Below are 17,660 nucleotides of genomic sequence, written 5' to 3'. Positions count from 1 at the left end.
AGAATTTCCTAGACTTGCCCTTTGCTTGTCAAATAAGTGCAATGTCTACCTCATCTTCTGCGTCTACCACCACCAAGTCACCTTGCATTTTCTTCCTCCTCTTTTTGTTTTAAAGGCATTTTATGCTTCTTTAGTCTTAAGAAACCTTTCCTAACATTTCCGAAATTCCATTTTATGATTTAGTTAGAGTTCAGAAGTGAAAGGGCAGTTTTCTTTGATGTTGCCCGTGAGTTTGCTCATTCTTTGGGGCGCTGGAACCATGGAATTATCAGTGTTGTCATAACACCCAGCAGAGGCCTTGCCTGCAGTACACAATCAATGATACTTACTAGTGTGGGTTTTAGCCTTCTTCAAATATCTTTGACATTATGATTACCTGTTTTTAATTAGAAATACACACCTGATTAGCAGTTGTTTTTCAAGATGTACTTCTCTATGCACTGTACAGAGCCACTGTATTTCTCTGATGATATTGGACTGGATTTTAACTAAAGCACAGCTTTTCATCAGCTATACAGTGACACATTCCTGTACCCCAAACAAATTACAGGTCTGCTAAGATAATAACTCCTCTGTGCTCTCTAGGGGCAGCTGGAGCCCCTAGACCAATCAGTTCTTTTTGCTCATTGATGTACAGTGGACATATACTATTATATTAGTTTCAGGTGTATAACACAGTGATTCCACAATGATATGCATCACAAAATGCTTACCATGATAAGTGTAGTTAGCAATAACTTCTGACCACAAGATTGTTTACCCCAGAGTGCCCTACAGATAGAATTTCCAAATGTCTCTGGGCATTAGAAAGGTTGAGGGTAACTCAAGACCAGCACTGCCTCATAGAACTTTCTGCAGTAATTGAAATGTTCCAGATCTGCCTGTCCAATAAGGTAATCACAGGACACATGTGGTTATTGAACTCTTAAAATGTGGCTAGTGCAACTTAGACTAGCAGCTTCCATACTGGATAGTGCAGCTAGAGAGTAAACTCTGAGCTATATAGGGGTGGCTCAGTCAGTTGGGTGTCCAACTCTTGGTTTGGGCTCAGGTCAAGATCTCAGGGTTGTGGAATCGAGCCCCGTGTCAGGCTGTGTGCTCAGTGCAGGGTCTGCTTGTCTTCCTCCTCCTCCTCCTCCCCTGCCTTCTCTCTCTCTTTCTCTCCCTCTCTCTCATAAATGAATTTTTAAAAATCTTTTAAAATAAAAAACTCTAAACTATGTAATCTATTAGGAACCAAAGATGAAAAATAAGCACAATTTGGCAGTTTATCAGACTCAACAAATATTAATTTGGAGTGTTAGCGACTCATAGTGGGAGCAGCAGACACGAATAAATTAATAGAGCACTAACTTAAGAATACAGGCATCAAAGTCGACCTCATCTTTTAATATGGCTCACATAGTTGGGTACTTGCTTGTTGACTCTAGCTGTGTTCTCTTTCTCTCTTGTTTTCTCGTTGTTTGATTATGTGTGAATGACAGTGCTGTTGCCTGAAAGTGACTTCAAAGTCATCCCTGCAGGCCTTACCTTATTGAGTTCAGGTGAATTGTGGTATCTACATTGTTCTTCTAATGGGGCCTGAAGCAATCTAATAATTCGCCTTTGGGTCCTACAGACCATGTGGTGTTTACTACCCACCGCTCCATCTTAAATGATGTGACCGTCACTGATTGTGATTGAGCACTAAACATAGTGCTCTGTGTTTAGCGATGCTTGTAATGCTAGGTTAATCAGTATGGAATTAGTTATTGCTTGCAGCCATTGTCTTTGAAGCATTGTTTCATCCAGGCAAGAGCTTTCTGGAATATGTAGATTTGTGAATCAAAATTCACAACCTAATTCCAGTTTACCACGAGAAGAAACAGGTCAGAGAGCCTAGTGTTTATTCGTAAATTATTCCTAGGAGGTGATTAGTATCTGGCCTTCACCTCATGATTCCTACATTTGTTAATTCTTTCAATAAAATGTTCTCAAGAGGACTCTGATCCCTCGTGTCCCACTGCCTAGTCAATCTCTTCTGCTTATATTGAGTCCAGCTCGCTTTCTATATTCATGCCGTTCCCTCTTTTTGGAATGACCCATCCCTCCTTTCTTCTCAGGGATACTTTAGCCTTGTTTCTGAAGGCATTTAAATCCCCAGTAATGGTATTAATACGCACTAACATTTATGGAGTGCATTTTTTGTGCTAGGCATAATACCGGACACCCTTATGTTCACTTAAACTTCACAACAAGCCTTTAGAAATCTGTTTCTTTTTTTCCCAAGAAATATATTTAACCTACTTTACAGGTGAGGAAACTGAGTTGCGAATTTGTGAATCAGTTTGCATACAACAATTCTGTAATAAAGCAGGGTCAAGGTTTGCACCTCAGACTTCCTGACCCTAAAGCTTTTGATTTTTCCATTGCAGATAAAGGAGACAAAGAGATCTGTTAAAGAAGTCTACTAAAGGAGTCTGTTAACTAGTAACCTTGTACTGGGAACATACTTTGTGGCTTTATGGCTTGCTTATTTGGCTTCTTGATTTCCAAGTCTTGTCTTCATTGTGCTGTCATCTTCCCACCTTATGGTGTATATAAAACCAGTTATTTGCCAAGTGTGTGAGAGAGAGTGTGGTAGATGGGGAAAGTCTTGGTCCTTTGTGGGCAGCCTGGTCCAGGTACATTTATCTACTGCACCTATTACATGCCCTTCACTCTTGAATCTCTCTGATTCATATCTTACCTCTTCCATCCCTTAACTTACAACAACAACAACATCACCCGTGGCCAGGACTATGTAGTTCACCTTACTGTTAAATAGTATCTTTCATTCATTGTTGAATTATTCATCATGGCTTTTCAGCCAGAGCGTAAATTACTTGTGTGTGGATATCTCGTTTTGTCCTTATTTGGCCTGGCCCTATGGCATCAGCCCAAATGCTAGGCCAATCACTGGCAGTTCTTACACATTGCTGATTGAGTGAGTGATTATCTTAAGCTGTACGTTGTAAGTAGACAAAAAGAGAAAGGAGAAAATTAAAAGTTATTCCCCAGAGATGAGGAGCATAGCTGAATATACTAACTTGTGGTCATAAATCACTTAAAGGATGACATATTTCTCATAGAACTATACAAATAGCTGGTACTTAATATTTTTGAAAGGATATTAATAGTTATTTTCTGGATTCATGTAGTCTATTTTCTAGATGGGTAAGTTTTTTAAAGTAACTGAAGCTTATCTCATTGACCAAAAGTGTATTTTTAACAAAGAGTTTTTAATGCAAATCTTTAGGAAAAAGGAGCATATAATTACTGTCTTTTAAAATGGAATGCATGAGGGGCACCTGCGTGGCTCAGTCGTTAGGCGTCTGCCTTTGGCTCATGTCATGATCTCTGGGTCCTGGAATCGAGCCCCACATCAGGCTCCCTGCTCAGCGGGAAGCCTGCTTCTCCCTCTCCCACTCCCCCTGCTTGTGTTCCCTCTCTCACTTTGTCTCTCTCTGTCAAATAAATAAATAAAATCTTTAGAAAATAAATAAATAAACTAGAATGCATGAAATATAATGAAATCTTTCCTTGACTAGTCATTCAAAGAATTTTTTTGAGCATTCACTATGTTCTACCTGTTATGGAAAATACTAAAAACATTAGTGACATGAAGGTTAAAAATTTTTTTTTAAACCACCATACTCTGGACTCCAGAAACAAGACTGAGGGTTATAGAAAGGAAGGGGGGTAGAGGAATAGGGTAACTGGGTGATGGGTATTAAGGAGGGCACGTGTGGTGATGACCACTGGGTGTTATACGCAACTAATGAATCATTGAATACTAGAAAAATAAATAATAAAATAAATAAATAAATAAATAAACACCATACTCCCTATTCTTGGTGAGTCTATAGTTTCAAGGGGAAAAGTTACAACCCAGCCGTGTAAAGACTGGACAGAGGTAAGGAGGTAGTGTTTTGGGGCCCCATCAGGAGTCAGGAAACTTTAACCTAAGAATTAATATCTTCGGTGGTTATGGAAGGTGAGTGAGGATGTAAAGAATGATGTGGCATTCCAGAAGGGTAGAGGGAGGCACGTTCCAAAAGAATCCAAGAGAGTGAACTAGGGAAAGGGTGGGGTATTCACTGTGCTTGATACAGAACAGCCTGAGGCTAGATCTAGACTTTAAATGAGCATAAAAAAAAATCACATCAGATCATGTTATTTCCCTGCTTGCGTTGGCCCTGTATCAGTTCCTGAATGACAGTCTTAGCTTGCTGAAGTGTAAGAAATATAAGCAAGCCCAGACCAGATGAGCAAAACCACATATTTAGCCTGTAGTTGACCAAAAATGCACCAGCAAAGATCTTTCTGGCTTGGGCCAGATGGGTTGAACCTCCCAGCCATCTTGTAGACTTAAAAATAATAAATGGCATTATATGAAAACAATGAATCATGGATCACTACTACATCAAAAACTAATGACGTATGGTGACTAACATAACATGATAAAGTAAATTTAAAAAAAAAATAATAAATGGCCACTATTTTAAGCTACTAAGATATAGGGTAATTTATAACTCAGTATTATTTAACTGATAAATTGTGTTAGTGTTCTTCAATTTTTTTCCTAAAGTAAAATGCCTTTGCTATATTTATTATAAACAAAGAAATGTGAAGATGTAATAGAAACAAATTTTGCTGAGCAAAGTGAGCCCTGGTATTGCTTTGAGCTGGCATAGATGCAATTCAGTTTCATTTCATTTCTTGTTATATACTTGGCTTGAAATTTATAATTTAGACTCCACTATATGGACATATGTAGATGTATGCACATATTCATGCTATTATAACACTCAAAAAATTTATGAAATCCTAAAGTTTTCATATCCATAACATTTAAAAAGATTTTTTTTTTGTTTTGGACAATTTCAAGCATAACAGACACAAAAATAGAGAGAATAGCATCATGAAATTCCATGCAGCCATCACTCAGCTTGAGTAATTATCGACATTTGGTGTATGTTGCTGTTTGTAACAGCTTTTTGTTGTTTCTTCTCTTTTCTTTTCTTTTCATTTCTTTTGAGGATATGAATGGTGTTCACTGCAACCAAGAAAAAATTTACAGTTTGTTCCTGCTTTGCTGAAACGAAAATTCTTAAAATGACTAACCTCAGTTTGTTGCCAAGTAACTCTTGGCTATGCACTGATAACAAAAGTAATATAACAGCATTCGTAGCATAATTAGATTTGAATAGCAAGTTTTATTTAAAGAGTGCCTGATCTTATTGCTCATAGGCATGCTTTTCTTTCTTGTTTTTTGTTTTCGGTAGTAATCACGTTTTTAATGACTTGTGATAAACTTTCATTTTATGAATCAATAGAAAACTGCCATAGGAACTTTTTAGTAGGCTTTTAGACATGTTGAAGCTGCTTAAAATCCATTTGGGTAGGAGGTTATTATTTGTTAAATAATTGTTTTTATAAAATGACTTCTGCAAAAAACATAATCCCCAACAGCGTTACTTGGATGATGATAACAAATAATCTAAACAAGAAAACATGGTGATGATGTAGTAAGTCACAGCTGCTCCATTTGTTGAGTGAATGAATCGGAATTTAGGGTTCTGTTTTTTCACTCTACCCAGAATAGAGAAAATGAAATGCTTTTTCTTTGGTCTGCCTTCCAGATATATTTTTGGGTAAGGAAGGAAGGATGTATGAGATGAAAGGAGGGAGGGAGAGGAGAAGGCAAAAAAAAAAGGGAGGAGGGAAAAGAAAATGGAAGGGAGAGAGGGTAGAGAGCAAGAAGGGAGAGAGGGTAGAGAGCAAGAAGGGAGGGAGGGAGAGAGAGACTAATTATTTGGAGGTATGTTTCTTTAAGCGGTAATGCTGTTAAATATGACAGGCAGCCTGTAATTTAACACACAATATTTATCTTACTATTTTATTGGAATTTCAGGGTTCCAGCTATATATACGGAAGTTAGCTTAGATTCATGGACTATCAAAGGAACTGTGCGATCTCCTAGTATAGCCTCATTGTTGACATATGTCAGGAATGTTAAAGCAAGTGCCAAAGTTAAGTATTTCAAGATTTGACAAATGTAATTATTGTCCCATAAGAAGCTGAGCACCAATGAAAGTTTAATTCATCTAGAAGAATGCAGTATAGCAATAGTAGAATTGTTTAATTTATGTTTACACATTTTAAGCAAGAATGATGTTATTTTTATAGGACTTGGACTGTTATAATATGTCACTCTAAAGGACACCCCTAATATTTTATACAATTACTATGAAAATTTAAAAATTTATATTCATATTCATAAACTTTGAATTTCAATGGAGAACATGCTTATTAAGGTTTATTTTTCTCTTTGGCAACAGTTTTAATGGGGTTTTTAGAATGCTCGCTTTTTTTTGGTCCACTATCATCATGAGATCCTCAAATTGTATGTCATCACCAAGTCCTGTAACCGTTAAAGGGTTCTGCTTATAAGAACCAATGACAGATGTAATCCTCCCTTCCAGTCTTAAGAAAATAGTGTTAGACATACTCAAATTCTACAGTAAAAGCTTCACTATTGTCCCATATGGTTAAATCTTAAAGAGGTCCATGAAACTGACACAGAAGTTTTTGTCTCTCTTTCCGAACACTGTCGAAGTAATGTTTTCCCCCAGTGTGTTCCATATCGTCAGAAACTCCAAGGAAAACAAGGCATCTAGTAGAAACTACATTAGAAATCACAAATGTTGAAAAGCAGTCTAGAAAAAAGGAAGGCATGTGACCATTAAAATCGGACAGCGTGGGTTCAAATCTTGACTTCTATCCTCACTGGCTGTTCATTTTGAGAGAAATTTCTAGATCTTTCCATTGCGGCAAACTGATGGTCAAATGAAATAATGTAACTGCACACCCCCAAATATAATGTGTGTTAATTTTTCTGTATATATATGCTTATTTTCAATCTTATATTTATGTTCTTATGTCTTAAAAGCCTTAAATTTATGCTGGGAGTTAGAGCTAACAACAGGCCAAGTTAATAGTTTGTGACAGGAATTAAACAGAGTGTGCTGTGTTAACTTTTAATGATAAATGGAGGTATTACATGGGCTACTTTAATCCTTCCCTAGGCTAGCTCCTTTGAATACTTATTGCCACTTACCAAAAAAATTATTTTTAGGATCCTTCCTTTGGTAAACATGTGTTCAGTGATTGCAAACAACTTCCATATTAACTGAAATGTAATAGTATTAGGAAGCTTTTGCTGTGAAATAATTCTCTAATGTTTCAACAGCTAAATGTTTTATGATACATTAGAATTATTTTTGCAGTTCTGGAATGCCTCTGCTATTCTGCATTAAACAGTTTATTCTTCGTCTTTAGAGAAGAACTTCTTTTAAAAAAAAAGATTTATTTATTTATTTTGAGAGCGTGAGTGTAGAGAAGAACCTCTTTTTTTTTTTTTTAAAGATTTATTTATTTATTTTGAGAGAGTGAGTGGGGTGGGGGTAAAGGGAGAGAGAGAATCTCCAGAAGACTCCCTGCTGAGCACGGAGCCTGATGTAGGGCTCGATCCCATGACCCTGAGATCATGACCTGAGCTGAAACCAAGAGTCAAACAGTCAACTGACTGAGCTACCCAGGCATTCCTAGAGAAGAACCTCTTAATTTTTAGTTGTTGGGGTGGGGGCAAGAGACCCCGGTGGCAGTCGTTCTTTCTATGAGGGTTTAGAAAGAGGAGAAGGTTATTCTTTCTTTACATAGAGTCTTAATTAATTCTTCTCATTTGGCCTCTCATCTCTCCCCTGCACCCTGTCATACTTGCCCTTTCTGGGTTCTAAGCCTATGCGGTTGCATACACCCCCATGGCTTCCTTCTTGGCTGTGGTCCACTCTACGGTAGCCCAGACTGCATTGTCCTGCAGTTTCATCAGTCCCTATGTTTCTGATAGCTTTTTGTCTACCAGAAAATTGAAATCTCTTGTCCAATTCAGGCTTAAAATATATATAATAGAACCACTTTTAATATACGGTTATCATATAGCACGGTTTCTCAACCTTAGCACTCTTGATTTGTGGGATGGGATAATTCTTGTGGGGATCCTTCCTGTATGTTTTAGGAAGTTAAGCAGCATCCCTTGTCAAGCGGCACCCCCTCCCACCAGCTGTGACAACCCCAGTTGAGAACCACTTTCAGAAGGCCTTATCAGTAAGTAAATGTGCAAGATTCTGTATCATGAAGAAAAAGCCAAGAAACGCAAATATCTTCTGCATTGGAGTACAGTATAAATAAACCAACCTAATATAATATGGAAGGCCATTAAATTGCATTACACTATTCTATGGGAATGTAGTATCTTATTTTGATAGTCCAGGCCAAACAGATAATTAAAAATTTTCTGATTTTTAGAAGTAACATGATGCCTTTTGTCTTTTCCACAATTTTTCTTTAATAAGCATTTCCAAATATTCTGGGACTTCTAATTTTCATTTCTTAAAGACCTTTTATCCACTAATAGAAAAAGAAAAAAAAAAACGATATGCTATGATAATTTTGTTCACTTTCTCATTGCTAGGGAAGAGATGCTTTCCCTCACAGGACAGACAATTTTTTGGAATCAACTGTTGTCCCTAGAAGCTAATTGGTGACAACATGTTAATTTTTTCCTTTCCTGTCAACAGAAGTCGAAAGAGTAGTTGGCATGCTTACCTTCCTGATTATAGCTATTACATCAATCAGCATCCTTCTTCTAGTGTTCATCATAATTCCTCTAGATAATTATGTATTGTTCCCAGTTTTCTCACCATTGTGTTTCACTTTAGCTTTGACTACACCCAAATTTATTTAAAATGGTTGAAATGGGTCATGCAATCAGTTAGAATTCATCCCTACAACATTTCTGCAAAATCCACCACAGCAATTGTTTTTAAAATAATTCTTAAAAATATTAAACCACCTTTATTCCATCTACCCATGCTCTCCTTTGCTCGCCCTCCATATTTTTCTCAGCTCATTTGGTCAGAATGAGGGTGCAGTCAGTGACTGAATGAGATCTGAGGTCAGCATGAGTCTGGGTTTGGCAAGCAGGGCTGCTCACACTGGAAGCTGGGGCTTAAGAGACCATTGCAGAAGGTGGCAAATGAATAAAGAATCTGAGCCCTAATATTAGCTCCATGTTAATTAACTTTTTCTATGATATTCTTGAGTGATTCTATTTTAAAAACAATTATTCAATGAATATAATCTCTTCATTGTTTATGTTACCTGGGAGGTTTATGTAGAGATTGGAAAAGCAATTAGACATAAATTCCATCACTTCTATGGTAGAATAGTACTGTATAATAAATATTTTTTAAATAAGAAAAACTAAAACGTGATGATATTAAATTTGCCAAATGAATATGTTCCACATATCATTGCACCAAGGGAGTACTGGAGAACTGTTTTTAATATCTTGGCTAACATGGCTTTAATTCTATTAATCAAAAACAAATTCAGGGGCATACATTTTTTATATTATGCATGATATTAAAGCAAAATGGGATAGAGATTAGCCAGAGTTTATCTCATGATAAGTTAATCTGGCATTCGCCTTAAGTATGAAACTTTTTTAGACCATTTCCTCAGTCTTTTGGGGGGCCAGAAAGAGAAGATGAGTTATCAGTCAGTGGCTTAAGTTTTCAAAATATAAATGGAAAATCAATAGTAAAATTTTCTAGCCTCTGTGGATAAAAGGAAGTGACTGAATTGATGTATAAAAACTTGTTTCTTGATTCCTATTACCACCATGAAATTGTCCCCCATATCATTAAATAGCATTGCTATTCATGTATTTGCTCAAGCCCATGACTGGGGATCCCTGGATTCCATATTAAGACCATCAATGGTTGGTCTTGGTCCATATCAAGACCAATTTGGCTAGTTCTGCCTACCAAATAGATACATAAAGGAAAAAATCCGACCATTTCCACCACCAAAACCAATGTTGTATCACCTGTCTGTGGACTGCTTCAGTGCCATTCTTCCTGGTTTGCCTGTCTCTACTCTGCCTTATTATTTATATTAACATATAAATAAAAATAAGAATGGGCTCTCTCCAGAATTCTTCAGGGCATTCTCACTATGTTTAGAATAAAACCCATGTCTTTTCCATGTTCTGCAAGGCCTGCCCGGCCCATGGCTATCTCTGACCTCATTGCCACTCTTTCCATAGGTCAATATGGCTGTAATGATCTGTGCTATCCCTCACACATGACAGGCACACTCCCATCTCAGGACCTTTGCACTTGTCGTTCCCTTTGCCTGCCGTAATCTTCCTCTAGGTATGCACATGGGTGATTTCCTCCCTTCCCACAAATCCGTTTCAAATGATCGTCAAAGCAAACGTCCCTGACATTCGTCTCTAAAATAGCACCGGCGTTAGTCTCTTTCTCCTCAGCTGCTTTATTTTTTATGATACTTATAGCCACCCAATATTATATTATACCATGTACTCATTTACATGTATATTTCACATCTCCCTCTTTGGACTGTATACTCCTTGAAAGCAAGGAATTTTGTCCATCTGGTTCACTGTTATACCCTCTAGCAACTAGGAAAGTGGCAAAGAGGAGAGGTTTTAAAAATACTTGTTGAATGAATGATTGAACATACTTATTTGCATTATAAGCGACATTGATCAAATCATATGAATAAAATATTAAGTATCAAAGCCAGTCAAATGAATTTCTTGATTTACCTGAATACATGCATTTTGATAGATATATTAAGAGTTACATCCTTGAAAGTAATTGCTGTATCACTTTGACAAGTCTCTTAGATCAAGGTTATCTTCTACGTGGTGTTAGTTTGCTCATAAACCGCTCTCCCTGCAGTTTTCTGCTCAGTTACTTTGTCACTCCTCTTGCTTTGAAGCTTCTGAGGCTCCATGACTCTGTCGTGAGCCACCATAATTGTTTGCAACAGAAAGGAGAAATTTTGCCAACCCCAGTGCATTAGAGATAAATGAAAAAGAAAGCACCCCTTTTCCCCCAAATGGCTTCACCCTAGAATATGTTAATATTTTCTCCTGTCCATTCATTTCTTTCCCCCAAGGAACATGGGATTGTGTCTACTTGCCATAGCTCTCACAAGCTCTATGCCCTGCTGTTAGAAACTAATGTTAAAACATTCCAGGCCAAGGGAGCCTGTGTGGCTGAGTCCATTGGGCATCCCACTCTTGATTTCAGCTTAGGTCATGATCTCAGAGTTGTGAGATCGAGCCCTGGTTGGGGCTCCATACTCAGGGTGGGGTCTGCATGAGATTCTCTCTCTCTCCCCCCACCCTTCCCCCCACTCACATACCAAATAGATAGATAGATAGATAGATAGATAGATAGATAGATAGATAGATAGATAGACAGTTAGATAAAATCTTTAAAAAAAATTCCAGGCCAAAGGAAGCAGAACTAAAACCCTATTCTGAGTCATTGAAGCTCTGTGGTTAATCCGCATTACCTTGACTTGCTAGGAAAATAGGCAGTTGTTTGTCGACTCTTTTAAGTTAAAAAAATATATATGCATGGGACGCCTGGGTGGCTCAGATGGTTAAGCGTCTGCCTTTGGCTCAGGTCATGATCCCAGGGTCCTGGGATTGAGTCCCGCATCGGGCTCCCTGCTCCTTGGGAGCCTGCTTCTCCCTCTGCTTCTCTCTCTCTCTCTCTCTCTGTCTCTCATGAATAAATAAATAAAATCTTTAATATATATATATATATATATATATGCAGACAACAAAACAAACAAAAACCATTATAAAATAGGGCATGTTGGTGGGATTGCCACAAAGCATGTTTTGTCATCGGCCCTATAAATCTGTGAATATTGTTTTGTGACCAGATTCAGTTGGTAGATTTAAATGGGGTCAAAAAGAATTCACCTCTGAGTATAGCACTCAGCACAATGCATCATTTATATGCTCTTGTCTCACACATATATGATTCTGTGTCTTATTGATCTCTTTCTTTCTGATATAGTCTTCTATTGGTCAGTACTTCATAAATGCTCTTGAAATTGAGTAATAGAGTATAGTATGATTATTTATCTAGGTTGTAAGCTCTCTCAGCTACAACAAAAGCTGTATTTTGTTCACCTTTGAGTTTTTTTGCAATCAGTACATTGTTTGCATATCTAAAAGTCTTCAAAATGCTTTTGTTGAATTGTGTTCTTGAAGACAGATCAGTTCTCCTGTTATGGAAACTAATATAGGAAATATTAATGATTCTTAAATTCAAGATCTAAATGCTTTTTGAACCCTTAACTAAGCATCCGTATTGTTTTCTTATTAGGCTATATAGAATGTCAAATGCTATTGTCCCATTCTTTGATGGGTATTAGAGCAGATTTATTTTCCATCTGCTATATTCAAGCACTTAATCTGTTATCCTATTTGATCTTCACACCAAGCCATAAAGGAAAATTATTTATGTCACATTCTATATATAAGGAGACTGAGACTCAGAGAGCTTAAATAACTTCTCCAACTTTCCAAATCATCAAGGCAGTCAGGAATTATTAGACCTATATCTCCCTGAAAGCTAAGCGTATTATCTTTCTTACTCCACCATAATGCTTTTAAGAAACAAAGCAGTGAAGGCACCAATTAAAATACATTTTGAAAATTGTCTGTGATTTTGAAAGTACAAATTTTGTCCTAGGATTATTATAGGTATCCAATAAGTATTGAGTATTCTCAGTAATATTTGAGGGATTAATATTTGGGGGAGTAAAATTAAATTTTAGATGAATGGTTGGTCAACAGAGAAAGGTATGCTCATCCTAAATAACATAACTCTCTTCTGTAAGAACATTAGGAACATTCAAGAATACTGGCCTCATGCCCCTGGTTTGTTGTTGCTTTTGTTTTTGGAAGTCAGGATCCTATTTTTCAGTGTTTGATGACCCAAACATACATGGAATGGGGAAAAAAAGGGAGAGACTGTATCCCTTCATGATTAATTAGGGAACCTTAACATAGATAAAGAATCAGTCCTACACACAGCTTCATATGTGCTGAATTCTAGATGTTTCTCTAACTGGCAGCTGGTAAGCAAAACAAATGTCCTTAAAATTCCCCTTCTAATCTGCAGAACACTTTTGTCAATTGGAGCATCTGAATAATTGGGACAGACCTGTAAGACAGGTGTGTTTTTATTTTAAATAACTGTATCAGCTTTACTGTTGTCAATAGGGTGTCCTGAAGAATAAATCGAGAGCTTGAAAATACTTATGGTGGTAGATAACATAGAAATATTGTAATACATAATTAGCAGAAAAACATTTCTACTTTAATTGTTGTGGGGTTTTTTTTAGGTAGATAAAATATGATTAGGATTTAAAATCAACCTGTGCAACAACGAATCATGGAACACTACATCAAGAACTAATGATGTAATGTATGGTGATTAACATAACAATAAAAAATTAAAAAAAAATAAAATCAACCTGTGCTTCATGTTACTACTGTCAGAGTTTCTTTAGTTTTTCAGTGATTTCAGTTTAGTAAGTTTGTCTGTCTGTCTTTGTGTGTGTTTGTGTGAGGGTGGAGGAAAAAGAGAAGGAAAGAGAGTGTCCCAAAAGGCAAGTTGTTTTCTTCACAATAAAATGTCAGTTGGTCTAGTCATGGTCTGATGCTAATTAGTTTGGGGTTTTTTTATTGTGATCAATTTGTTTGAATTTCCTTGCAGTCCCACCTTTGCCCATGAAGAAAATAAAGGCTTTGTGTTGTGTGTGTGTTCATTTTGTTTGGATATTAACATTCCTGCATTTGTTTGCCATTTCTGTCTTTTGTCTATTCGATTCAGCTAATCACTATAAAGTGTCGAAAACACCCAAATAATGGATAATTGAGCATATGTCCTTTATTTGTGGTAGCAAAATTGGTCCCCCTCAAATGACTGTGGAGCTGAGCTACATCTTTGCTCTAACGGTCACTTCTTTTCACAGTCATTTTGCCATTGTGTCAGATCTATAGTTCAGCTGTTGTACTCTCTGGAAGTTTCCATTCACTTTTAGAAAAGATAGGTGAATCATATGAGAAGCATGCCTAACTGATAAATAGTGACAGAGCATAATATCAAAACATGACAGCGATGCCTGGGTGGCTCACTCAGTTAAGCGTCTGCCTTTGGCTCAGGTCATGATCTCAGGGTCCTGGGATCGAGCCCCGCATCAGGCTCCCTGCTCAGTGGGGGAGGGGGATCTGCTGCTCCCTCTCTGCCCCTCCCCTACTTGTGATCTCTCTCACCAGCTCTGCTCACTTGCTCTCTCTCTCTCTCTCTCAAATAAAATAAAAATAAATCTTTAAAAAGAACATGACAGGCCGCACAGTAAGAATGCTCTGCTATAGGTTAGGGTTACTTAGTTGCACGTTTTTGCTCTCCTAACAGGTTGCTCACACCTTCAGGGGAAACCTGCCCAAAGCTATAGCACTTGACAGAATTTTCAAGAAGCAGGTAACAAAGAATTGGGAGGCAACGATCTAGCAAGAGCTCTAGCTTCAGCTTGTTCTCTTACCTTTGGCAAGCCAGTTGGGTTTTGGTTTTGTTTGTTTGTTTGTTTGTTTGTTTGTTTTGCACCTAAGATCCTGCATCTCTAAAACAAGGAAGGTGAATCAGCCCAGATTTTTAATTATTTTTTAACTTCTGATTATTGTAAAATGTAAGGGCAGAAACCAGAGATATCCCAAGCCCCTGTCACATATGCCTAGCACATTATAGTGTTCCCTATACATCAGTTGAGTTGAATTGGAATTTTTTGGTAAAAATCTTAGGTGAAATACTGATGTGTAATATGAATAAAAGCAAAGCTGCTTTTGTCCAGAGAGGGTGGGTGGTACAAGTCAAGCCATGTGGACCACGCTTTATCTCCATCTTCACTTCACCTGCCCAGAGGGGCACTATGGAAATCACAGGGCTTTAGGGAACACAATTTAAAAAATCAGAGGAATTAATAAGCATATAATTTTCTCCGGCTCCAACATTCTTTGATTCCTTTGCTAACTTGGAATCATCACATAGAGAGTAATAGGAAAGGTCTTAAAGATACAACATTATGCCACAGGGTAGGTGGTGGGTTGAGGTGGAGAACCACAAAACCATTTTATATTCCTGAAACAATGTGCTACATTTGCATTTTATTATCTTTCTCTACAGTTCTGTTCTCTTACTAGAAATCAGTGTGGGATGTGTTTGAACAGAGAACATTTCTCTCAGCTGCTTTCTGTAACAAACTGTTGAGTTGTCTACTTATAACTACGTAATCACAAAATTTTATAAATTGAGTTAATTTCCTGAATAAGCCAGTTATTTTGATACCATAGTTGCTTTTGAAGTTCACTGAAAGCATATGAGAATCCGAGCCTAGGAAATGTGGCTTTTTGACCTAGTAATGGTGAACTGTTTTGCCAACCTTTAGTGAATAATCTACTTTATTTAGCTGGTAGGAGAATAAAAATCTGTTAATCTCAGTGTAGGCAAAAAATAAGAGTAAGGTTAATCAGAGATGTCAAATCTTCAAGAAGAATTTTGGAGTGATTTATCTCATCCCATTACCCCAACTTTCCTTTCCCCTTCATTCCCATCCCTGTGTTAAATGCTAACGAAGATGAATGAATAATGCATTCAATTACTTGCAAATGAAAGCTATTGATCCTCTGTGAGGTTGGTGTCCCAAACCAGGACTCTTAAAACTCATCCCTGTTTTTCTACATTGGGGGTTCATGATTCATTTGCACAGACTGCGTTTTCTGTTAAAGAGAAATGAAGGTGAGCTGCCGAGGCAGATTGAATTCTCGAATCCTTTGGTGATGAGGACATGTGGCCAAGTCCTGGCACTGCTGTGTAGATGAGCCTTCCAGTTATCACCCAAACTGTCACGGCCTCCTGGCAAGGAAGGCATAAAGCCCTCGAAGTGAAAACATTTAGTTCGGCAACCCTTAATTGATCATTTCTGTCCTTGTTACACAGTGGAAGTTACCTTGACAGGTTTCAAGGGACCTGGGAGATTGATTCAGAGAAGGGGGGGAGGGAGGCTTAATGAGGGAGAACTGTCTGTTTGTCTAAAGTCCAGACAGTCTCCTTTGGCTAGGAATGAAGTCTGCAGTGGGAAACCTATCTTCAAGGGGCATCATAATAAAACTCTTAGGTCTGTAGGCTGATAACTGATAAATTGATGGGAGCGCAGAGCAGCAATATGTGGAAGCTGAAAAATCAAAGCAAGTATATCATGCAAATTAGCAATAAATGCTACAAAATGTAATGGATAATAGTGATAAGGGGTTTTGAGTAAATGGCAAGTATCATTTAAAATATTATCTTGGTGAACACTTGTGTGCATGTTGGAGTGTGCCGCTTGCACTTGTACTAATTGAATGCCACACTGCTATCCCTTTAGTGATTACGTGTGTAAGAAATACTTAACCTATTTATTAAGTTAGGGGTTTTGAGGCAGTGTGATCCAGGGTATGGAAACTTGGAAAGGGATTAAGGAAAATAAGACAACATTATGTCCCCCAAATGGTCAAAATGCACAGTACAGATACCACGTTTAGCTTTAATTAACACAGAAAATGTAGGGTACCCTTTAAAATGGAAAACAAGGTGCAAATTGAAAATATTTGATGAAGCACAGTCATATGTTCTTAAGGACTGACCAATCCTGATTCCGACTTCAACGGTCTCATGTGACTGTCAATTTGGAAGTGTTATATTTGACTCGTGTACAATCTAATAGCTTTTCAGCTCGCCTGAAGGTACTACCTGCAATATGTAAGTCATTACTTGGTAGAATGCTTTGACACACTGCTCTGAGAATGAAAAATATCTGGGAAAATAAACTGTGTTCTATCATTCAGCTCATGCAGTGTAACTAGAAGTCTGTATTGTTATTGTTTTTCAGCCCCTCTGACTGATAAGCCACCCAAGCTTTTGTATCCTATGGAAAGTAAACTGACAATTCAGGAGACTCAGCTGGGTGAGTAATTCCTTAATTCTGGTTAATACCCTTTTCTCAATACATTCTGACAGTTAATAAGCCTAGATTGTAACCTGATGTCATCCTCTAAGCTAAACCTGTGTGTATTTAAAGGGAGCAAAAATAGGAAATCCCAGCAAACATGGCCCAATCCATCCCCCACCGTCTGTGCATTAGGACCAAGCTGGACATATGGATATAAAGACTCAGGTGTTTTTCATATGGTTGTTAGGAAATGAGATGGACTGAAGGTCTTATTGGTGGCATTATATTGTCATTTTATACGGCTTGACCTGGTTTTACAACAGGCAGTGTGGAACTCTGAGTTATACCATTAGTATATTAAAACACAATTTTTGAAAATTAGGAGGAAAGGTACAGATTCATTAAGGTAAGTGTCGCCATTACAGTTAGAAATCATTTTTATCTAATCAAATGTAAAGGACATTATGCTATTTTATTTTTAATGAAATGTGAGCAAGTGGCTTTTGGTTAAAGGACTAACAGGTTTGGGACATAAGAACATGGACAGAATTGCTTTGGTAAAAATATCCAGTTGTCTACAAATCAGAATTCTAACTTAGTAATCTTAGAATTCAGTCTGGAATTTCCAAATGTGGTGTATCTATATTCAGTATAATTTTAAGTATAATTTTAACCATATATTCATGTTT

At 37.4% G+C, this 17,660-nt stretch overlaps 1 protein-coding gene across 1 annotated transcript in view; it reads left to right on the top strand.

Annotated features, from left to right (window-relative positions):
* The window catches only part of IL1RAPL1 (interleukin 1 receptor accessory protein like 1), a 686,391-nt gene that overhangs the window by 344,011 nt on the left and 324,720 nt on the right, over positions 1–17,660 (top strand). Inside the window, exon 5 of the mRNA XM_088028576.1 lies at positions 16,912–16,986. Coding sequence (XP_087884702.1) covers positions 16,912–16,986 — 75 coding nt within the window. The remainder of the gene's footprint in view (positions 1–16,911; positions 16,987–17,660) is intronic.

The sequence above is a fragment of the Eumetopias jubatus genome, unplaced genomic scaffold (genome assembly GCF_037043125.1).
Source record: "Eumetopias jubatus isolate StellerSeaLion01/CBP00866 unplaced genomic scaffold, mEumJub1_p1.0 scaffold_11, whole genome shotgun sequence".
Lineage (NCBI taxonomy): Eukaryota > Metazoa > Chordata > Mammalia > Carnivora > Otariidae > Eumetopias > Eumetopias jubatus.
Note: the sequence above shows the minus strand (reverse complement) of the source record. Positions and strands in the feature narration are given on the sequence as shown.